The sequence below is a fragment of the Elgaria multicarinata genome, chromosome 2 (assembly GCF_023053635.1).
Source record: "Elgaria multicarinata webbii isolate HBS135686 ecotype San Diego chromosome 2, rElgMul1.1.pri, whole genome shotgun sequence".
Taxonomy (NCBI): domain Eukaryota; kingdom Metazoa; phylum Chordata; class Lepidosauria; order Squamata; family Anguidae; genus Elgaria; species Elgaria multicarinata.
Genome location: NC_086172.1, coordinates 165,068,868 through 165,093,456, shown reverse-complemented (window position 1 = coordinate 165,093,456; position 24,589 = coordinate 165,068,868). Strand labels below are relative to the sequence as shown.

The 24,589-nt window shown below is 41.4% G+C and overlaps 1 protein-coding gene across 3 annotated transcripts in view; it reads right to left on the bottom strand.

Moving 5' to 3' along the window:
* PPP2R5C (protein phosphatase 2 regulatory subunit B'gamma) overlaps positions 1-23,506 on the bottom strand; it is a 99,666-nt gene extending 76,160 nt beyond the window's left edge. For 2 of the 3 annotated variants that reach the window (XM_063118061.1, XM_063118060.1), the window contains exons 1-3: positions 23,256-23,506; positions 20,864-20,929; positions 5,806-5,965 (exon numbers count right to left, since the gene is read on the bottom strand). In XM_063118061.1, coding sequence (XP_062974131.1) covers positions 5,806-5,965; positions 20,864-20,929; positions 23,256-23,288 — 259 coding nt within the window. In that variant the 5' untranslated portion in view covers positions 23,289-23,506. The remainder of the gene's footprint in view (positions 1-5,805; positions 5,966-20,863; positions 20,930-23,255) is intronic. The other variant, XM_063118059.1, reaches the window with a different exon arrangement.
* Between the last annotated feature and the right edge of the window lie 1,083 nt (positions 23,507-24,589).

Sequence of the window (24,589 nt, the reverse complement as noted above, 5' to 3'; positions counted from 1 at the left end):
AGGTAAAATCCAACATGAGATTGTAATAACCAAACCCCACATACATTTCTATTCTTGAAGCATTAAGGAAGCATGAAGATATGGATACTATGAGCACAGGTCCAAATGGCAATGCAGCATTCTGTAAGAGAATATTAGTTACAACATGGGGGACAGACCAAGCCTATTCCTAAATTTTGAATGATTCTATGCAAGATTTGAAGATATTCATCCACACCTGATGAAAACCTTGATACTGGTGGACTACAGCTGCCCCACAATTCTTGTGAAGAGCTGGGTACTCTTTGGTTTTAAACACCTCTCCCCACAATAAAACCTGGCATTTACCTGCTGTTGATCAAAGCTAGATTTTTCTAACAACCCTGCCACAAATCACAACTATCTATTCTTGGCAAAGTATGACAACTAATGATTGCATATCAGGACTAAATGTTATACCCACTAGATGGCACACACTTAATTTTCTAATATTTACAGTTGTGAAAAAGAAGTTTAACCAAACATGGAGATGCCCAAGTTTCTCCTTTCAAGTTTCAACATCAGGAAAGCTTCCACCCAAGGTTCTAAGTGGTTACAGTGATCTGCTTAAATGATATGAAGCGCTTTGTTAAAAGTATTTAGGAATCTGACAGTCCCATTCATATCATAAAGAAAGGACACAATATAAGATCTACAAGAGCTTTGTTACAGAGGATCATGCCACGAGTAATTAAGTGCTGGTGTAATACACTGCAAATAGGGCATGTTCCAGCTCACTGGGCATGTCCCAGACAAAATCCCACCAGTACAAACCTTTGAAATTAGAAGCAAAGCAAAATGCACATGTTTGGGATTATTTCCTTCCAGTAAAATTGATATTTAATCTAGCCATTTCAAAACTAGTCAATTAACACAACCTCCCCACCTCCAAACTTTCACTCTGCAAAATCCTTGTGTTTAGTAAAAATGAGCTCGTTTTAATGGGCTTTTGCAAAACCACCTGCAAGATTTTGGCCAATTCCCTCCACTCCCAGAAGCCTCCAGACCACTCTGTTTAGAAGGCTTTCCCAACCATCAGGAGTGGATTTTGGTGGGGTTGCAGGAGGGTGAAATGGTAACATTCCCTTCCACAGGCTTCCTTCCACTTGTGAATCTCAGAATTCAATCCTATTTGGGGTGGGCAGAGTCTGCATGAGTATAATCTGCGCAAGCTAAAAAGAGAATTAGGATTCTGTTTTGAATAACTTCCATAGAATCATAGTGGTTTATATTTTTCACAAGTTCTGTTCTCACAATGTGGGACCATGAGGTAACTGAGGAAAATGTGGGACCATGATGTAACTGACAGGTAAATGTGCAGAGCAAAGAAGCATTTGTCTCATCACTTTTAAGTTTTCTAATATAGCACAAAAACTACATATTTTTCAAATATACCTCAAACATTCTCACAACTTAGTGAAGCTTGTGAGATACTTTAACTTCTGATAACCAAAAAAAGCACATATAACAACTGGCCACCAATACTTGAATTCAAGCCCAGGCAATTAAGTTCCATATTTATGTCTCAGGTTCTACATTGAATGCTTTTCCCACAAGGCCCAGTTAAGATTAGAGGGGGCATCTGTAATGTCTACTGTTTCCCAAACTAGGACATATGTACTCTCTCTTTGCAGACACAACTTTCCCTAATTCACCTTAACTGCACTTAAATATTACCATTAGCATTTACATTTTCCACTGTTACTACTGACTAGAGCTTCACCTTAGCTGGGATCTTAAGTCATCTTCAACTCTGCTTTCAAATCCAGGAGAGCATTTCCCACCAAGGTTGTTGGTGGAATTCGTTCACCTTGCAGCACCCTTAGAGGCATGAAGGCACTGCCCAGAGTCAGATGATCACATGGGAAAAAGAAGCCATTGTGGCTTATTCCCCCATGCCTGTCTTTTACATAATTACCCATGCTGCAGCATGGATTGGCATGACAACCAAACCAGGGGCATGGTGCAGCAAGGGTGACTTTGTACTCACTCTACAACCTACAACTTGCAGTACTGGTTGCTGGGTTGGGTACAAAGCCATCCCCGCTACGTGCTGGGTTCAGACAACAGGCCAAACTTTGTTACAGCACAGATAATTGTGTAACTGATCAGTCTGCACACAGCACTCAGAAGGGTGGGGGGAGAAGCCGCAATGGTTTCCCCCCCACCCTGCAATCATCCAAACATTCCTACTAAAAACAAACATACAGAAAATAGGAAAAATAATTCCTTCCCCTCCCCAAGGACTTAAAAAAATCTGTAATAGAAAAAAATGGAAATTTGGAGGAAAACAGAACACAACCCTCCAATGAAATACTTTCTCTTTTGTAATAAGTGAAATGCAGATTGACAAGGTTTTACTCGCTCAAAATGTGTAGTAAGAAGATTTTAAAGCAAGATGATCTACAGCATTGGAAAATGACAGTTGTGTGTATACTACGTGTTTTGAATGGTGTTATAAAGTTTAACTTTATGTCTAACTATTCTGCTAGTCTTTAAGATTGTGAATGTATGAAGCTGTTTCTGTCCCACAGAGGTTCCTTCCCAGACTCTGCACTGTCTTCCAGAACTAGAGGAAGGCAGCCTCTCTCTGGCAATGAAGAGAAAACCTGTTCTTATCTTCAATCACTGACAGGAGATAAGACCTGGAATTCCCAGTGCTAGAGAAAAGCAATCTTTTTCTAGTGCTGGGAGAGGAAACCCCTCTCTGGGCACTGACTGCACATAACAGTGGGGTTTTCTCTACAAGAACTAGAGAAAGGCTGCCGAGAGAGACTATGCTTTCTGTGTACAGAGCAGTAGGAGTGATCAGTTTATCAGGGTGCAGTCTTAAGAAGGGAGGGGCCTGCCCCCTGATGTCATCTAGCAACTGGGCAGTGAGCCAGAAGACAATCTGGGCCCTGGGGTTGGAAAAGTTCCCCACTCCTGGTTTACTGCAACACTTGTTGGTTCTCTTCAACTTCCCCCACTATTTCTCAGACAGCAAAAACTAAGATACATATATATCTGGCGCAGGAGTTTGCCTAGCCCCTTTTCTCTCTCTTGTATTTCATATATTCACTATTTATACAAAACTGAGGCACTTATAACTTTGAAGCTGCAATCCTGAAAGAATGCTCCACTAAATAAAGTGGACCTTATGCCTGAGTAAATATGCATAAGATTCTTTTATGTAAGCTGCCTTGGGAGGGTTTTTACCCATAAAGGTGACCTAAAATATTTAAATAAATAAAATTGCTCTGTAAATATAATTAATATATGAAATAGTACGATTTTATATGCTATGTTATTTATGGTACATTTTATGTTATTAAAGCAGCAAAATAAGGTTAGTTTTGATAAGTACTGCATATATTTCCATTTCTTCAGAAATTTTTGTGTGTCCTCCCCCGACAATTCCCCCCCCCCCCCCGCAATGGCTTCCAGCCCTCCAGAAATTTTACATCTCTAAGCCCACTGTGTTCATATGTCACTTTAAGCCATGATGGGTCAATAAACTACTCAGTATTACTACTGTTATCCCCAAAGCGATCAGACAAATAAGCTACTGTGCATAGTTTATTAAGCTACTGTGCGTAATCTGAGTCACACGCCCTCCCCCCCGGGGCAATGTCCTGCTGCAGGCCTCCTGCCCCAGCAGTGCTGCTGCCACTGTTTCATCCACTGACAACATCCTTTTTTAACCTTCCACAATACTCCAATGAGATAATTCAGCGCTTCCTAACAAGCGTGGGAAGCATGCAGGATTGGGACCAAACTTCATACACAGCCTCCCCTAGTCGGGAGGCACCCAGTGCACCATCAAAACCCTGCATCATGACACACAAAGGAGCAAAAATCCTGGGTGCACCAAAAAGGGGGTGGCACAAATAAACCTTTGGAGGTTTGCAGAATCGGGACTAAACTTCAGAAAAAGCCACCCCTAATCAGGAGGCACCCGATGCACAATCAAAACCCTGTGTGATTATACACCAATGAGCGAAAACCCCAGGTGCACCAAAAAAGGAGGTGGTGCAAATAAACCCTTGGAAGTTTGCAGGATTGGCATTAAACATCATACACATCCTCTCCTAGCAGGGATGCACTCGAGGCCCATTGAAAACCCTGCACACTGATGAAGGCATGTGAGTGAAAGCATCTTTTTGCCAAAAAAGGGGGTGGTGGCTTGAACTCCATGGAAGTTTGCAGGAGCGGAATAAAACTTCACACACAGCATTCCCTGGCAAGGATACACATAATGCAAAATGACAACCCGGCGCAGTTGCTGTCACCCAACCAAGACATGTTTGACACTTGGGGAAGTTGCAGAGTGCACTGCTGTGGGAAGGGTAAGGGTGGGGAGAGGCTCTAAGCGCAATCAATTGCTAGGCAGATCATGGAAACAGAAATCTGCCAGCTGGAGAAGAGCAGCAGCAGTTTTGACTGCTCTTGCCAAGCAACTCTGTAGGCAACCAAAATACCTCACAACACAAAAACCCATGATGGGTTAAATAACCCACTCTGTAGACCATGGGTTATCAGAATGGGTTACTTTTGCCAATTAGTCATACTGGGGACTAAAAAAACTCTCGACAGACTACATAAGCCATGATAGGTTAAATAAGACATCATGGCTTATTTAACCCATCATGGGTTACTGTGATATTTGAACCCAGTCTCTATCAGCTAACTGCAGTTATGAAATACCCACTGTTGCATCTGTATCAGCTCTTAAACTGGTTTATGGGTCAATCCTTCTTCCCATGGAGAACTAGAATCGCAATACTATGAGGGGGCCAGGTTTCTCTAACAGTCGATTCTCAGCACCTCATGAAACTACAAATCTCAGGGCCTGCTGTGGGAAGTCACAACAATTTGAGTGGTATAAATTCAATAACCATTTGTACTGTAGATGCCTAGGCAGAACAAATTTAAGCTTTGTTAATAGTGTGGCCAAAAGCTTCATGTCAAGGGTTGAAGAATAGAAACCCATACTAGAAGCTGCTTGTGGATTATAAAATAGGAATGCCAAGCAACTCCAAAAGCCAATACAATGCCCCCTGAATTATTCATGAATATCAACATATTACAGACTTGCTAACTTTGACGTAATGCTCTGCCATATTTAAGAACGTTGTATATTCTAAAACATGAATATTGCTATTAAACTACAGCCGGGGCTTTGCCGCTATCAGCTATGGAATGGCATGAGATCATAGTTCCTTGTGTTCCATAGCAGACAGTAAGAGCTGATCATGTGCTCTGTTCTCTGGATGACAGCCAGCATCTGGTGTAGGACTCCATCCATTTTCACTTTCCAAAATGGTCCACAGCCCCATATTAAACCATGTCATTTTGGTTCAGCAACAAACACTTCCCCAAAGATGATGCTCGTGGAGCAAGACCAACTAACTGTTGTTCTGACATCACCACAACATAATGTGATCACGTGCATTTTGGAATGTAATCTGCTGCCTGAGCCCTAAGGCTACAATCTAGAGGGCCATCTGGTGAGCTGCATGTGCAGCAGGGTTATGGCTTTTTCTTCCCCTCCCTCAGCAGCAGTTTATGCACAGCTTGGTGAATCACTCCTGAAACCTGGGGGAATTCAAGAAATGCTCAATGATGCAGCATGAAAACTTGATCTTTTGTGTGTGTGTGTGTGGGGGGGGGGAAAGGTCAGAAGCTCTTTGTGCATGCCTAAACAAGCCCTCCAAAACACAGGCTTCAGTTGCACAAAGTTGCCACTCTTGCATTACCAACATGCTTCTATGATAAGGATCATTTAAAGAAAAAGTTAGCAAATACCTTTTAAAGCTGGCAGCTTTTGGAGTTCTCTATTATTGCTAATACTAAATCTTGAAGAACTCTGGCGTTTTTCTTTCTTCACTACAGCTTGTGCAGGAGGTACTTTGATTTTAGATAACTGTGTTGCAGGTGGTATGGTGCTTGATTTTTTGCATGTGACCTATTTAAAAAACAACGGAAAGCAAAGTAAAATTAGACTTCTTAAACAGAATATAAAGCAAGCAACAGTGTGTTTTTTGCTTCTAGTACCACCAGTTCTTACTGTCAAGGCTTTTTCTTCATCGACATATAACTACACTGGAAAACCCAAAGGGTGACATGTGCATAATGACAGGAGACAGACTCAGGAAGTTTTAATATAAACTGTAAAAACTGCTATTTCTCATATCAAGATCCAGAAAATAAACATCCTTGAGAAACATACCAATGGTCACTGTTCATTTTACCGTAGGAAAGATGTAAGGTATGCTTTATGAAGCCTGTTTTTGGCTCTCTTTCTTTAAGCTTGTGTCTTTTTGACAAAACAACCATTACAAATAAACCATATGAAGAGCTGAACCTACTAAAGGCTCTTTTTAAATGTTGCATTTCCTTATACACATTTCAGATGGGGAAACAGACTGAGTTGCCAGACATCTGTCTTTAACATCTGCATGGTTCAACAAGCATAAGATATATAAACTTTGGAAAAAGGCACAAACTATGGTTGCATAGCAGTTGTATGAGTTTGGTTTGCTGCTCGCATAAGATCTGGACATTGAAATGGGCATGATATCATTAGATCAATCATACATAACTTCTAGCTGCAAAGAGAATTACTTCGTTGCAACAATCTTGAATCTATTTTTAACGTTCTTGGTTGTCACCTTCCTTTTCAAGAGGGGAAAAAGGTACCACTCATCTACAGCTCAAACTCAGTGCCTACTCATATATTTCTTTGAATCAAAGCTTATGAGTCGGAGCCTAACAGTTGCAAGTGGAGCAGCACAAGAAGTCTCAGCTCCCCACCACCCCAGGACCTTCTAGAACTGCATGAGAAGTGACTGCCACTGGAAGGGAAAACAGACAGTAATTGCAGATTACTGCAATTGAATGAACTGAACTGTCTTCCACTTATGTTAAGTCCCTTTGGATACAGCCCCCAAATTTCTACTTCTGTATTTCCTAAAGATGATAAAAGACCGCATCTGAAACACCGTATTCTCCCATATGAGACTGCCCATGCTCTGAGATCTTCTGGGGAGGCCCTTCTCTTGGTCCCATCCCCATCATCATCATCGGCACACCGGACAGGAACGCACACGAGAGCCTTCTCAGTGGCTGCTCCAAGGTTCTGGAACATCATTTCCAGGGAGGCTAGACTGATTCCCTCCTTGTTACACTTTCAGAGGTAGACAAAAACATTTTTGTACCGGCAGGCCTTTGGGAATACTCTGGACCTGTGTTAATGTATTGGATTTTTAAAAATTGTTATCTGCTTTTTAAAAAATGTTTTAAATATCACAGAATAGTATTAAATTTTATATTTTTATGTTTTAATTATATATATTTTAATTTTGTAAACCGCCTTGAGTCCCAGTATTGGGAAAAAGGCAGGAAATAATAATAATAATAATAATAATAATAATAATAATAATAATAATAATAGCAGCAGCTTGTAAGTTTCCCAAAGAGTAGAGTAACTTATGGATGTGCTACTTGAATTATGTATTTACTTCCAACAATAGGTTCTGTTTCTCACCAATAAGCCACTAGTGCACATACTTCAGAATTACACCTTCCACTATCAAAACTAGGTCTGTCTCTTGCTAAAACCTTTTAAGTTCAAGATAGCCAACAACCCCCAAAGCCATTTTATGCACTCCCAAAGACTTGAAATAAATTGTAATCATGGTACTGTAAAAACCTGGCATACGGATTCACTTGTACAGAAAACAGTTTTCAAAAGTTGCGCAGGAGAAATTCCACACTTCAGTGTTACAGCGCTCTTGCTCATTTTATACACAACATGATTGCAATCTACTCAGAAAACCATTGAAGCACTAGGTGCTATGTCAATGTTTATTGTCTTGTTCTTTCATGCATGCTCTAGAAAGGCAAACAGCCACTACTAGTCTGCCTTCAGGGGATCTTTTAGGAAGCACACTTTATTCCCAAGATCATTCCCCCTCCCTTCCAATTGATGGTCTTTAACCATGGAGCATATGTGCCTCATAACTCTGAGGACTTAACTAGAAAGCATCATCTACCTAAAGCCTGAGCCACAGAACTGGAGGGTAAGGTGGGTGGGGCAAGTCTTAGGTTTTGCAGCAAAATTTTCCAGTTCCCAGACCAATTTCTGCATAATTGAGTAGCCACCCAGAATAGAGACAAATACCATTCCGAAGTTATATTTTTGCAATTGAAAATTAACCGTGTCTTTACACTAGTTAAAAATTATGTGAAACAGTTCTGCGAATCTTGGGCCCATCTTAGCCATACGCTCTATGAGACAATGAACTCAGCCTTCATTCCCTCCATCTATATAAAAACTGATAGCAAGTTAACATACACGGACCCTACAAAACTTAAGAAAAATGTTGCTATGCACCCTGAATCTTGCCATTATGTTGAACGACAAATCTAAAGAACAGGAAACAATTGCTTCTGCCTATGATCAGAAGTACCATGGCATCATTTTGCACATGCTATCATGCCTCTGCTAGAGGAATCCTCTTAGAGGAGGAGCTAGAGCTCTGAGAGACAAACAGCATCAGACAGCAGCCTTTGCCAGAAGACCAGGAGGAGTCTGGGTCCTTGGGGGGAGATGGCTGTGGGTCCATTTCCACAAGAGGAGGGGAACTCCACCTGTGAGAGGGAGGCTGAATACCACCTCATGCCCAAGAGCAGTGATGTCTCAAGAGGCAGCCTAGAACTGTGAGAAAGAGTGGTGTTTGCAAAGGAAGACTCACCACGTGTAAAAGACTCCTAATGAGGACCTCTTCCAGAAGCTTCTGATGTGCTGCAGCTGAGTCCTGGGTGGAGCTTTGGGAACTCCAGCTTATAAGCCTCAGTTCGAGACTTTATTTCAGCTCCCAGTACCTTGAAAACTTGCTTCTCTTTGTACTGATATCTCATGCTACTGACCCCTGCATTCCTGATAAGGCCCTGTTTCTTGGATGTATTGGACTGTTTGCCTGTGCTTTCTGATCTCGCCTGCCTTTTGACCTCCGAGACAGATTTGCCCCATAGACTGCCTGAGGACTGAGCCTGAACCAGCCACAGCAGGACATGTAACAGAGGGTTTTTCAGCACCCTCTTCTGGTGCAGCCTCCCAGAGCCTCAAGTTCACAATGTCCTCCAGAACACTCCATGAGATTGCAAAGGCTTCTGCAGGATAGAACTCTGCCCTCCCTCCACACCTGTAGAAACACTTTCCACTCACAGGGTGGTATTTCAGCTTTTATCTGGTGTATGCATATCAGTTTAGTCTCCTCAGTAACTTCAAATCAACTGTTCAATTAGTTATTTATGAACCTGATTTTGTTCTGACTTTATACTGTTAGTTTTACCCTACCCAGTGCCTGTTTGCATTCTCTTCCCCTCCTTATTGTTTTATTATGATTTTATTAGAATGTAAGCCTATGCGGCAGGGTCTTGCTATTTACTGTTTTACTCTGTACAGCACCATGTACATTGATGGTGCTATATAAATAAATAAAAATAATAATAATAAGTCACTACAATGTAGTGCCAAGAACAGAACTAGCACAAAATTTTATCTATGCCCTGTGAAAGAACCTACACAGGATAGTGTTTCTAATATTAATTGCTAGGTGGTAAAAGAGCAAATCGCAATAATATTAACTTCTTTGCAAGACTGTAGATATCATTTTCACAGTGAGAAACAATCTATACCTATAGACCATCCATCTTATTGCAAGATTGAAATTACAGTGATTTGTACTGCTCTGTAAGTAACACTAATGAGATCTCACATAAAGCAGGTTATGTTACCTTGGCCAACTATTTCAGACAACTCAAAGATACAGGCCACAGCTAGACCTAAGGTTTATCCTGGGATCATCCAGGGTTCGCCCCTGCCTGAGCACTGGATCCCCTGTGTGGCACCTAGATGAACAGGTTTGACCCCTGGACGATCCAGGGATAAACCTTAAACATTACTCACAGACAATGATCAGGCAGAACTTTAAAATTATCGCACTGCATTTGAACGGAACTCAGTCATTTTGTTCCAATCACTGCAGATCAGCTACTGTATGCCAGGCAAAGTTGATACAATAGAATTAGCTTGATTTGTATTGAAAAAATAAATTTCTCATAATTTTGGCCACTTTTCACATAGAACAATCAACCCTTTATTTTTATTTATTACATTTATATCCTGCTTTTTTTCCTCCAAGGAACCCAAAGTTGGGTACATAATCCTCCTCCTCTCAATTTTATCCTACAACAGGTAGGTTGGGCTGAGAGTCTGTGACTAGCCCAAAGTCGCACAGTGAGCTTCCATGGCTGAGTGGGGACTAGAATCTGGATCTCCTTACTCCCAGTCCAGCACTCTAGCCACTACACATTGGTGAAAGTAAAGTGTTTTGAGAGTGTTGAAGACCTAGCTCACATGACACAACAAGCCACGGATTGTTATTGTGGGTTGTCATGTTGTGCAAACTCAGTATGGCTTAAATTAGGGTTAACCATGAACAACCCACGCTGAGAACCAATTACTGGGTTCGGATGACACAGCAACCCAACGTGGATTGTTGTCCGAAACAAGCCATGGTGGTTTGTCATGTCGTCTGAATCTGGACAGCTTCCCACATGATGGGTTAATAATTTTGAACAACCCATTGGTTGTTGTAGCGGTTGCTTTACTCATGATAGGATTGGCATGTCATCTGAACCCAGGCATGCCAACCCATCGTGGGTAAAGAGCAGCAAGCCACTTGGCAAGAAACTACATACTGCCGCTCTGCCCAAGTGCAGCTGCAATCGCTCTTTGCGATTGCAACTGAACCTCTGCAAGTGCCCCTTGCCAGTGACAGTCTCTTCAATGCTGCCCAAATGGCACTTCAAAGGGGCTCCCCGGGTTTCCACAAAGCCCCTCATCCCCACTCTGACTGCAATCCCCAGGTTTTAAAGGGCTGCCCTGACCCTTGGGGATCCCCTCCTTCTTTCCCGCCCCTCCCCAAATTGCACCAACTGTTTTTTATAGAAAAGAGCACCCCACTCTTCTTTTTTGCTCCCAACTGCAGTAACTGCTTCTAGTCTGACAGCTATCAAACCTAGATGCAGTTACTGCATTTGGGAGCAAAAAACAGGGTGGCTTGTTGGGCACCCTGAAAAAGAGTTGCTGGGGTCTCAGGGAAGTGGGAATTCTTAGCAGGGTACCCCCCCAAGGTTTAAGGCAACCCTTTGAGCCCTGGAGGGGGTGATCTACACTCTGTTTCCCCACCTGTCAGCTGTCAAACCAGCCTGTATACTGTCCAGCCTTGACTTGTAGTTTGACAGCTCATACGAATGTCCAGGCAAGGCAAGCTTGTATATTTCTGAGAGTTATGCACTTGCGCAACTTCAAAAATGTAATTAAAAATAGTAATTAAAAGAGAGGGGCATGTGTGCACATTCATGGGGCAAGGAAAATGTGAGGGGAAAGAAACCCAAACCCCAGCTCCTTTTTGTGCAAAAAAAAAAAAAAAAAAAAAAAGGGAAAGGATTTTTTTTTTTTAAAAGGGCTCCAACTGTGACTAGGATCACAATCAGATGAGGGATTTGGCAGCAGACAAGACGGGTTCTGCCACCATGTCCTTTGAAGAAACCAGGCAGAGCTGGCTGGAGAACTGAGGGGGAAAGTGGGGGAAAACAGCCACCCAGTGCCAGGGGTTGGACTCGATGGCCTTATAGGCCCCTTCCACCTTTACTATTCTATGATTGTGTGATTTATCAGATGCATAAACTATGTACTGTGGGTTGTTCTCAAAACAATCCACACTGTGTAGCTTGTCACCCATGATGGGCTGTCATGACATGCGAATACACCTCATGGCTTGTTGTTGGTAGTGTGTTCAATGAAAAAGAAAAGTAACCAAAAGTAACACAAGCAATATGAATGAGGCAAGACAATAATAATTTAATTTAAAATAAAACATCTATTCTGAAGACTAGCAAACACAAGAATGGCATTAAAACAATAAAACTGTGACGAGCCTAAGAGAATGGGTATACTTGCAACAGCAGATGAATACAGTATGCTTGCCCCTTCTCCCACTAAGTGGGGGTGTTGTGCGGGGAACTGATAAAAACTTCTAGAGATATGTGATGTCACTGTGCAAGTTCTTGAACTTTACTCACAAATAAGAATGTCCAATAAAAACCTGTGGTTGCAAGCTACCAAGTCTACTTTGTAAAGTGATGTGTAAAGAAATATATCCATTAAATTTGATTTGTACATTTATTTATTTTTTGGTAAAACACAAATGTTTACATTCATGATAAAAAAAATACTTCCAGACTTTTTAAATTGAAAGTGCTTTTAGAAGTTGAGCATGTAACACCAATTCTAGCCCACTTGCATTTGCTGCCTATATGTTTTCAAGCCCAATTCAAGGTGCTGGTTTTAACCTATAAAGCCCTACATGGCTTGGGACTGAAATACCTGATGAAACGCCTCTCCCGACATGAACCTACCCATACACTGCGCTCAACATCTAAGGTCCTCCTCCGAGTGCCTACTCCAAGAGAAGCTCGGAGGATGGCAACAAGGGAGAGGGCCTTTTCAGTAATGGCCCCCCGACTGTGGAATGATCTCCCTGATGAGGCTCGCCTGGCACCAATACTGTTATCTTTCAGGCGCCAGGTCAAGACTTTTCTCCCAGGCATTTAACAGTGCTAAGTTTGTTTTCTAATGGACCCCAGAACTGTTGTTTTTAAATAGATACTGTTGTTTTTATGTTTCTGATGCTTTTTAAATTTTGTATACTTTTTAATGTTTACTGTTTTAACTTTTGTGAGCCACCCAGAGAGCTTCGGCTGTGGGGTGGTATATAAATGTAATAAATAAATAAATAAAATCCTAATAATATCTTGTTTTTATTTTGTATTTTATATCATGTTTTTATACTGATGTTTTTATACTTTGAATGGTTTTAATTTTTGTGAACTGCCCAGAGAGCTTCAGCTATTGGGCGGTATAGAAATGCAATAAATAAATAAATACACCACATCTTACCTATAGGCCCAATTTAGACAATTGTTCTATGCTTCATAAACCGTGGGGTGTTGGAACTGAGTGCTCTTCCCCTAGTCCTTCCACTCTCCCATCATTCTTCATTATGTCCAACATGATTGTGGCTTATTTGCTTTATTTTCCTAGCTTGTTCACTGACATTAAACCAGAATTCTCCAGTTTGGACATAACAGGGGGTTCTGGTGTAATACAAGCCAGGATCTTCATACTGGAGTGAGCATGCTTAGCCCTGACTTCATAAAACCATGGTTTATGAAGCCTTGAATAATCACTTAAACATTTTAAGTTAAGACCTTTAACTTATAAGGGTTCTTCTACAACCAAAGTTGTCTACTTACACACATTTGTATACATTTACTATTTTACCTTCATTCTACTAACTGTATGTTTTGCATATTTATACAAATATTATTTTAATGTAAATATAAACCTGCTTCTAATTTACTCATAAAGCTTAGGAACAGATCCCTCAAAATCCACAGAAAAGATGTATATTTTGTCATAGATAGAGAAAGGTTTAAATACAATAGGAAAAACACACACCAAAGATGTCTTTTTAAAAAGCAAAGGAATGGGTACAGTTTTGGCATCGGTGTGTTTTTTCAAGTCGGAGTCACATCTGAAATTGAATGCAATTAGTATTTACAAACCTACTAATTAGGATTCTTCTTATTGCAATTTAAATCAATAATCACACTTACCACTGGTTCAGGAATATTTGCTTAAAGATTGTCTATTTCCACAACTTATGAACATGATTGATTCTATCTACCTTACCGCACAGTCTTATCATATATGCTCAGAAAGTTCCATTGAGTTCAATGGGACTTATTCTCAGGTAACAATATATAGGATTACAGCCTTAATCATTAGAAGTGGAGGGATAAAACTAGCATGGAATTAAGAAGCTATCTAAAGTGCACAGCATTCCCCATACTAAAAGCTGTCTCCTATGAAGCAATTCGGCATTTTGCACATACTGGCTGCAATCCCGGAGACAAGAGTACATGCACAGAGAAGTCACAGTCCCCTGCTATCAACAGTGAGTCTCACATACTCCTGGAGCTCTGACTGCTGTAGCTGTCTGCTGGAATTCCATGTTGACAAATGAATCATGGCCGCTGTCTACATATATACTGGCATACTACACCTACTTAACTAGTCATTGGTTAAAAATCTTGAGTTGAATTGCAGGATAGCACATTTTACCTTCCCTTTGCTCATCTAGGATGAGACATTAAGAAGTATAGCAATTCAACTGAGGCTTTGATTTTCTGGGTCTTGACCAAAGGATACTCAACTATGGGCATGGCTAGACGAGGTGGGTGGAGGGCGACGATCTCGCGATTTTATGATCACGAGATCATCACCCTCATCTACACGCGGCGTGCAATGTCCCAGGAGGAAGAGGATGTCACGCCCGCCATTTTTTTCATCGAAGAGTGCACGAGCGCTACCGCGCAAGAGATAGGTCTTTTTTAATAAAAAATGTTTTCCCGCTCCCCCTACCCCACCCCCGATGGGCACGGAGCTACTGAGGAGCTCTGCACCAGGATCCTCGCGAGGAGCTGGGACAAACTGCGATGCCCGGCCACACGTCCTGCGGTCTCGGAATCATCCTGAGACCGCGGGAAAAGCGGGATAAATGGGTATGGCGATATCCCATCCCTCCCTGTTCCCAGGATCCCCTGTGTATCATGTGGACGCACAAGGATGATCCCGGGGTGATTCCCAGGATAAGCCCTTGTCTAGCCATGCTAGGAAAGCTGAATAACAAATGTAAAGAATGAAATGCAAAGTCACCTGGCCTTGTTCTGAGATCACAATGCAAGACAGTTTCAGAAGCAGTTAGGGCAGAGATTTTGTGGAAGCATCTGTTGACAGGCAATCTGCCATTAACAGTTTGGGAGCATTACTCCCTCTGGATCTTATCAATTTCCTCTCAATAAAGTCACAGGTAAGGTGAAGAAAGGTGGCTGCAAATAAGGGAAACTGGCTAAGATATACGTCAGTCAAGCCTGAAAACACCAGCACTTCTGAACCCCTGCTTATCTGAGATCGCTGCATTTAGGCCATGGTTTCAAGGGTTTTTCTCTGCTGAAAATGGCTCTACAGTTATTCCAAGCACTTGAGTCCCACAGCAATCATAGAGTTTTTGTAAGCAACATTTGAACAGAATGAGATCATCAAACATCTACAAGTTTGATGGAGATTGTGCTGATCATTTTTCTGTTCTGTCCAAACCAGCCACAGAAATGGAATGGGTGGCATGGTAGCGGCATTCCAACATGATGATTATTATTATATTTATTTGTATCCCGTCTTTTGCCCAATACTGGGCCTCAAGGCGGCCTTACAAAATTTAAAACATATACATTTTAAAACTTAGGAAAAGAAATGTACATTTTAAAAATAAATAAATACAATATTAAAATATTTAAAATACATGACAATTAATATATAGTCAGTTTGTATTTCCTATCTTGGCACTCCAGTTGCTGTAGAGGTTTACCAATTCTATGGGCACTGCTATGGTCATGTGATCCCAGCAACAAGGTTGCTGAAGATTGCATAACATAATGACTTTATAGCAAAGTATTATAAGTTACAAAGTTGGGCTGACATGAAATGCCTTTGGCAGAAGAGTTCTAGCAAATGATGCAGACCAGAAGACAAGATTTTTCTAAAGCTGCTTGTTACTATTGTAGTTCCAATAACGAAAAATACCAATATTTATGTGGAACAAATAATGCTCAGTTGACTATCCTATGAGTAAAGTGATGCTATTACATAAACTTCCTAAAATGATCAGAAATTGTGCTGCCAAAAAAATCCTAGTTTAAGCAGCAACATATATGAAACAAAATAATGGTTTAAAAATGTACGGCATCCATAGTTTTATACCACACCCACTACATTATATCTTCATTCTCTAAGAAAGCAACTGCAACCTGTTCTTGACTATTCACACACCCACAATCACATGGATAACAGAAGTGTGAACAAGGCTGCACAAGGACACAGCCAAAGCAATTCCCATGATCATGGCAGCTGGAAAAAGCACTGCAACGTTGGCAGAAATCACTGCCAATTGTCTCTGCATACAGCCTGGTTCACAATCATGGGCATGTGCATACATGAGAACAAGTTGCAGCAGGCTGCGTTATAAAGTCTGCAAAGAAGACTTTAGAGTTAATAGACCTTACTGCAGATGTTTCAGATCTTTTAAAAATAAATATCCCAGTACTCTCCTTTTCCTATGCTTTTAAATTTCCCTGAAAGCTTTACATCTGTATACACTTGTAAAGTTTATCAGTTTGCCTGACAGCTGAAAAACTCTGTTTGTGTGTGATAAGTTTCACAGATGCTAGTTTAGAAGAATCCAACAGTGTTGGCCAAATAAAATCAAAACACAAAAAGAAAAACAATTTCATTCCTAAAAATTGTTTATGGGATAATTTGTAGATTTTTTATATATAAACAAAAGCATGCAGGCCGTCTCCCCACCAACTTCTATTTATTTATTTAATTACATTTATATACCGCCCCACAGCCGAAGCTCTCTGGGCAGTTTACAACAATTAAAAATAGTAAACATTAAAAGTATACAAAAATTAAAAAAACATAAAAACAGTATAAAAACAACAGTATCCATTTAAAAACAACAACTACAGTAAGTATTCCCTCATGTGATTATTAGAACATATTGTGGGATGGTATATTCATACAAGCTACAGTGCTTTGAATTCTTGATATGAACATGGCAACTCAATTTTGACTCCATACATGTAATTCACACAAAAGAACTCTACATCTTCACTTGACCACATGAGAAGTGATGAACAACAAAACCAGTATTTTCATAAAGCCAAGAACAAATAATTCTACTAGCCACTTTGGGGTTCCTTCCTACCTGTTAGAAACAACCAGAAATATATTATTTGGCAATGAATCTTGCAGTTTAAAAGAATACAGCTTCCTCACCTAGGGCTACTGCTGCCTCAATTAAGGAAGACCTTCATAATTAATACTTTTGCTGACCCAAGGATAAATATTACAATTTGAAGTTAAAAATTTGCCCTCAAACGAAAGAGGGGAAAAAAACTTAGCATGGAGCTTTAGAGACACACCCACTCAGAATTCATCTGGATAACTCCATTCAACAGCTCTTTGGACTGTTGTGAGTAGGGTCTAGGGTAGGTTGCACAGAAAGCTGCATAATGACAACTGTAGATTCATAAGAGGTGATGCAATTGTGACAATCAAGTTTTCCATTGGACACATACAAGACTCTTGTAGATGAATGACAAAAATCTGAGACCAAAACTAGACATGACGGCAGCGGCACAGCTGCCACCAAAAACTGCAGCCTTGCATTTCCTCCTCTCCACCCGGTACTGTTCAGTAACAAAAGACATATGAGGGAGCATTACTGCGCTGTGAGTTTCCCCATCCATGCTCCATTTAATTAGCTGCTGCTTACGGTTTCAGGAAAACTCACAGGACCATGACATCCCATACTTTGTTATACTAGACATTGCTGAGAAAGGGGAGATGACATGGGACCACTACTTTTGGAATCAGCCAAGCAGCTCCTGCAGTACACATTCTGGCCTAACAATATATAAATCCTGGGGTGCAACCTTGGCTAGGAATCCGTTTTTATTTGAAACTAAAATAAAAAAAGTTTCATGGTGTATACGTATGTTGTGCAAGATATTTGAAATACATTATCTATGTCACTGCTTCTTTCAGATATACAGAGAAGGTGATGTAAAAATAAGTTGAATTCAAATAGTGAATTTATACACTGACTAACATACAATGATTTATATACGTGCCTATAAATAAAGCATTTGTGGGATGCCGCCACTTGTGTTCCCCCTGTTCTTTGAACACAGGGCAGTCTTTCATCTTCACAATCTGGCGTTTTTCACAAGCGCTTGAAAAAAACAACATATGCTAGTACATTTCCAGACATAGAGGTCTAAGATTATACTTTCAAAAATTAGGCAGAAGTATGTAAAACAAAGACTCAGCTGGGGTGGAGTGGATGGACACTACAGCCAGGGAAAAATGGGCCCTCAGACAGTTCTACCTATTTTGCAAGACAGAGCACTCACATGCTGTTTTTTAAAAACCCTCATTGCTTTGCATGCTCTGCACATTATAACCAGTTGAATGGATATATGCTTTAGCAGATATTGCTGATTGGAAGCATGAGTTGCTGTTACAGAGGCTGATTGAAGCCAGCTTCTATACTGAGCCTTTGGCCCACTTGACTGTGCTTCCTCATAAAAGTGGAAGTGTTGGTAGTGCTGATTCTATTGTCTTGGGAGCATCCAAGTGTATGGTTTCTATAAATCCCAATGTTTCCTAGCCATTAGAACCGGTGCCGAGGGAGGCCTGTAGGACTCCACATTGTATATCACACAGAACAGACACTGGCAAGGAATTCTTAAGGTCTTTATGGATGACATCTTCAGTCATTACTGACATTTCAGAATGTGAATTGTATATTTTCATAGAATAAGACAATTTTATACTGGAGATCTCATTCCTCCTCCCTCCTCCTCCCACAAACACACGTACACTGTACGTTGAAAAATAATTTTATACACAGGACAAAAATATACCCTGGTTAAAAATGTTTACAGCAGAATATTAAATCTGTACCTGCACTATCTTCTGACATTCCAAAATTGCCCAATCATTCTGCCAATAGTAAATTATGTGCTGAAACATTTGTGTTCAAGTCTCACGATTTTAAGAAAAAAAATCTGCTATGGATGCGAACCACAGCATATGTTCAATCCCAACTCTGTCAACACTCCAGTTCCTCTTATCCTACTTTCCCCAGCAACAGAAGAGATTTTGTCTCTACAGCTCCTTCTCTTTGTAAATCAATGGCAAAATAATTGCAGGGGGGAAAATAAAATGAAGCGCAATATGCTCTTCTTTTGTAATGTTTTCTTGCAGGTCCATACTGAAAAGAAAGTTTCCCTTTCACAATAATTATATTACCGAGGAACTATACTTTTATCTCAGAAACCAGAAGTCATTTGCTTCTTTGATCCCTAAAGTAGTTTTAAATTTTGTAAATTGTTTTTAAGTGTTTTAATCTTTTGCAAACTGCCCAGAGAGCTTTGGCTATGGGGCGCTATACAAATGTAAAAAATAATGAACTTTAAATATGAAATTTTAAAAAATGTACCTACTTTATATGCAATTTTGACGAAGACAGAATTTACAAGTGAAATACAGAGTATTTCTAAACATAGGGCTCTCCAACACTCAGAGGATCCTATGAATTCATTAGTAGCTGGTACGGGAAGTACACTTTTCTCCAATATCCACAGCAGAGGCTAAACTAACCACTAATAGAGCTGGGCTGAAATAGCTATGAGTTCTAAGCCGTGCTCATAGACATAGCATCTGTCCCGCCCCACTGAGTTGGTTTTGGTTTGACTAACAATACATTTGGATGTTTGCAGTGCTTCCAGGTTATGCTGAAGATGACAAGGAGGCCTTACTGCACCTATGTCACCAGCATATAGAACATGGTTGGCACACAGCACCACATCAAAATCCTTCAAATACTATTTGCCTGCAGTCTCAGAGTAGCTGGCCACTTTTGAAACTTTAGGAGTTTTTTTTTTAAGTGATTGATATTTTAAATAAAGAAAATAATAATTTTAAATCCTGATTAACTAGTTCAGTTACAGATTTGACACAGTACAAAAAAAAATATGATTTAACAGTACCAGAAATATTACTTTAATTAAAACACCGTAACAGTAATACATTCATTTGTATGTGCTGAAATTAGTATTTCAGCACATACAAATGAAAAATCCAAACTAACCATAACTGTTAACTTTAAAACATAAAAATGAGACAAACTATGCTTTTATATGAATGGTTGAGTCGTGATAATAATGAGATTATATCTTTGCTATATAAAGTACATGTGACTTCAACACTTAAGAACATGGCATTATTCAACACTCTTAACTATTCAGATGGAATTTAAAATTTATTTTCAAGATTCTATGTTTGTAAGACGAACTAAGTCAAGTCAAAAAGAAAGATGTATAGCTACAACACAAATGGTGCTTATATGATAATCAAGACTACACAATTAATAGTTGACTGTAAGACAAAAAAGGTGTACAAGTCTCACAATGTCCATTTTTTAAAATTTAAGAAATGTTTGCCAGAATTTTAAGTAGTATGGGATATTCCTCACTGCAAGACCAAAAGCTGTTTATAGGGAACATGAATGGCTGAAGGAGCTGATACCAAGGCAGTTTGCAAATGTGGCAGAAAAATAATAAAAGTAATAATACTGAATAATAATCTTAGTTTTTATATAGCATTTTTCCTAAGCGTTCAATACACTTAATGTGCATGATCTCAATAATCCTTACAATAGTCTTATCAGGTAGATCAGCGTTATTATTCCTTCAATTCAGATGTTGGGGTGGGAAAATTGATGGATAGCATATTCAATATGTTCAGAAACAATATGTCACAGAATAGGGGATTTCCCAGCTTGCCACTGAATTTCTTAAACATACAGGTCTTCTGAGGAACAAAAAAAATATCTAACATTAAGTACTTCACATTACTTCTTACAAAATGAGGCTATTGAGAAACTTCTCTTGTATAAATTTGTAACTGAGAAGTTACTGACGATTTCAGGAGATGGAAAAAGCCCTGAAAAATGTATACCAGTGTAAGACATCTCTTAATTTTATAGAACTTCAACATAATTTCTTACAGATAGCAAAAAAAATATTTTATAACATTTACCTCAATGTCCAGGTTATCTTGCACATCTTTGCTACTTTTTCCACTTTTGCCTGCTTTTGGAGGTTCCTGAAATTTACAGAGATACATAAGCTTCAAGCAGAAAGAGAAACACAGTACAATTTTGGGTACACCCCTTTTTTTTAGTAAACCTAAACACATGTCTTCCATAACAGAAAAAATAAGCCTAAACTCAGTAAGAAGTACAACTTTAAAATCAAGGAAAACAACCCCAGTACATGTCATTGGAAACATGCAATAGTTTTAAAATCTCAAAGGAAAGAAGAGAGGGAATAGGAAGGGACATGAATTAGCTAAATAAGGCTGAAGCAAGTACTTCAGAATTTATTTATTTATTTATTTATTACATTTCTATACCGCCCAATAGCCGGTATAGAATTAGGCAATGTTTTCTGATTTGTAAGAACATTTTAGAAATCTGAAGAGAGACACTGGGGTCTGAGGAACCTTTTCCCCTGGAGAATTTTAAGAGAAAAGTGGATGGCCACAGCTGGTATAGCTGAAGCTTAGGGAATCCATGATAGCAGAATTTTAACATGTGATCTATGACATCACTTCCAGTACTATGATTCTGAGAACCAATTCACGTTTTGGGCCCACTTATAAGTCCTACTTGTGCTCATATCAAAGACTCTAAGTGCAGTGGAAAGGACATGCAATTTCAAGGGTGCTTCCAAATTCAAGGGAGCCATTGCCCTTCATCATTCATGGAATTTTATGGTTCCTCCAGACAATGACATCTTCCACTCATAACACTCCTGTGTTTTCCCAACACTTCTTCCATCTTTTTTCTTATTATAGAAAAATAGACAGAAATGCTGCACAATGCCTTCTGATTGGTTGCACTAGAAGCCCTATGTCTTGAAGAACCCCAAGGCTCACTTGTTGGTGTGTAGGGAATACAAACAGTACCAAAGGGTGAACCACACCAAGTAATGGCTTACAATGCCATACTTTTTTCTAGTACTTCAGAACTCAGCTGACAACTAGAACCCAGGCTACCAGCTATCACCACACCCTGCTGGTTGTCCTAAAAAAAGAGATGTTTGCTAAATATTTCTTTCTTGAGATTTCTTAGGCCAGAATCTCTGGGCTGCATGAGGCCACATTGATGTATAAAAGCAATAAAACATGCATGCTCAAATTCTGAACAGATGTGGAGATGCTGCATGGAATTCAACACTCCAGGAATCTTGTTAAGTGGAAGAGGATACTTTTTATTTCAGCGTTAGCACTAAAACAGACTCCTTAGAATGCCTGTAAGAGGCCAGGCCTCTGCCCCAGTTACTCCGACAAATAGGAGACAATGGCCGAGGCCCTTAACAGGCATACAGCCAGATTCTATGTATGTTTATACAAAATAAGTTTCATTGAGCAACAGGGCTTACTCCCAAGTACACGTGCATGGGATTGCAGCATTACTCAGGCAGAATTCTAAGTGTTGCTTACTTCAGTGTGGGTGGGCCCGATTTCCTACCTGAACAGGAGACACAGAATGTTAAACCACAACACTTGCTTTATTTGCTTGCTGACATTTTTTCAGATACGTGACAAACTCAGAAAAATGACAGAGTATCTGGAAATGGGGGATACATGCCCTATTTTTTTTAAAGGCATCGATTCCACCAAGTCAACTCTGTTGGGAGGGTTTTCACATTGACCTTAGTCATGCTACCCTTTGACAGAAGACATCCAAGGGCCACCCTACCTAATACAGCACCCACAACCACGTACCATCTTCCAAAATAAACCCTCGGCTCTTGAGCAGAGAACCCTTGACACATGCAGCAACAACCTCCAGAGGGGGCAGCTGCATTAAGCCTGTTAGCAACAAAACGCGTCTTGTGGCACCTGAAAAGGACTAACAGATTTAAAGCTTATGCCACAATAAATCTGTTACTCCTTAAAATGCCACAAGACTCTTAGTTGTTCCCTCCACCCTTCCCTCCTCAAAGTACAAACTCGTGCCTCTTGCCCTTTGTCACCCTTTCAGGATTTGAGCGGCGGGGGGGGGGGGGGGACGGGGACGAAAGAATAACAAAAAGGGGTGTGCGTGTCTCTGCTCGCATGTGTTACAACCTCAAGCACTGCAGGTGGGAAGGCGTCACTCCCAGGAGTAACACCTTTTGCTAGTGTGAGTCCAAGTGTGTCTTTTTGGAACCCCCCTCCCCCATTTCTCCACAACCCCTTCTGGCTCCAACGCCCACCACTTCGGGACGCCCCTAACCGCCCCCTCATGTGCCCCCCTCCCCAAATCCTCTTTCCAGCCCCCCCCCCCCCCGGCCTGCCTCCACCCAGCCAACTGGACCTACTCCTCGGGGCCTGCTCCTGCCTGGAACTACTCCACCCGCCGCCGCTTTCTCTCAGGCCTGACCTGACTCTTCTCCTTCTTGTTTTTATTCGGCATGGCCGATCGGTTGGGTGGCTGGGGCCCCGCCAGGCCGGAGAGTCGCAGCCTCCCACGGGGGACGGTGGTGGTAGTAGGGGCGGCCCCGTTGCCTCTCTGCCTTCCTTCTCCCCCTCCTCTTCCTTCTTCTTCTCCTTCTTCAGCTGCTGCTAGCTACTGCTACTGCTACTCCAGCGGCCGGCCAGCCAGCCGGCTTGCCTCCCGCGCTCGCTGGCTCCCTCCCTCGGACCCCGAGCAGGACTCTTTCCTCTTCCCCCGCCCGACTCTCAGGAGCGAAGACGGCGAGGAGGAGGCGGCCTCCGTCGACAGCCCTCTCCGCTTCACGGCGGGGAGAGGAGCCGCTTCGCCATTGGCTCGGCCGCATCACGTGGCGCCAACGTTCTCCTTCCTCCTCCCCCTCCCCCCCGCCCCTTTCACGTCCCCTCCCCCCGCAGCTGGCGGGAGAGGCGCTTCCTCCTTCGCCTCACACAGAAATGTGCTGAGGAGGAGGTTGAGGGCTGGCGGGGCGGTTGGTTTGCCTCGCTGAGGGAAGGGAAAGAGGCGGAGACGGCCCTCGGCCAGCCCGCCCCCACCCAAAACGGAGCGCCTCGCCCTCAGGGCAGTCTTTCCTCGGCCCGGCGCCCTCCCAATGTGTTGGGCTACAACTCCCATCATCCCCAACCAGCACATTGTCCCGTGTGCTGGTAGTTGGAACTAGGGGGAAGGAGGGGGTGCCCCAAAAAACGCGGTGTGGGGATGATGGGAGTTGTATATACCAAGGAATCGAGAGCGCCTGGTCGGGGAGAGTCTTCTTCAAGCACTGATGGAAGAGAAGAGAAGAGAAGAGAAGAAACGTCTGAAAGGCTTTGGCTCTCGCCCTTCCACACCCGCCTCAGTGCTGTTCCTGGTGAAATCTGATATTAAACTCATACAAGTCTTCAGAAACGGTTGGGAGAGTGTTTCAAGTCCTCCCGAAAATACACTCCGCTGTTGAGTTTCTCATGATCAGCATATTTTAAAAACGGCATACATTTCACAAGTAGTTGTTTTTTCAACCACAGTGCATATGTTAATCGGGTCATGATTGCAATGATGTCTCTGTTATCAAGGATTTTTTGTGAATGGCAACTGTCTGTACTTTTTGTGTTTCAATTCTCTCTCACATGACGGTTTACGATGTTTAGACACCCACCCAGGGCCGGTGCTACCATAGAGGCCACTCAGGCAGCCGCCTAGAGCGCCAAGCTAAGAGGGGCGGCCAGGCGCAGCGCAGCACTCATGTGCATTGGCTGTGAGCCGACCTGGCCCGAGGATTCAGCTGC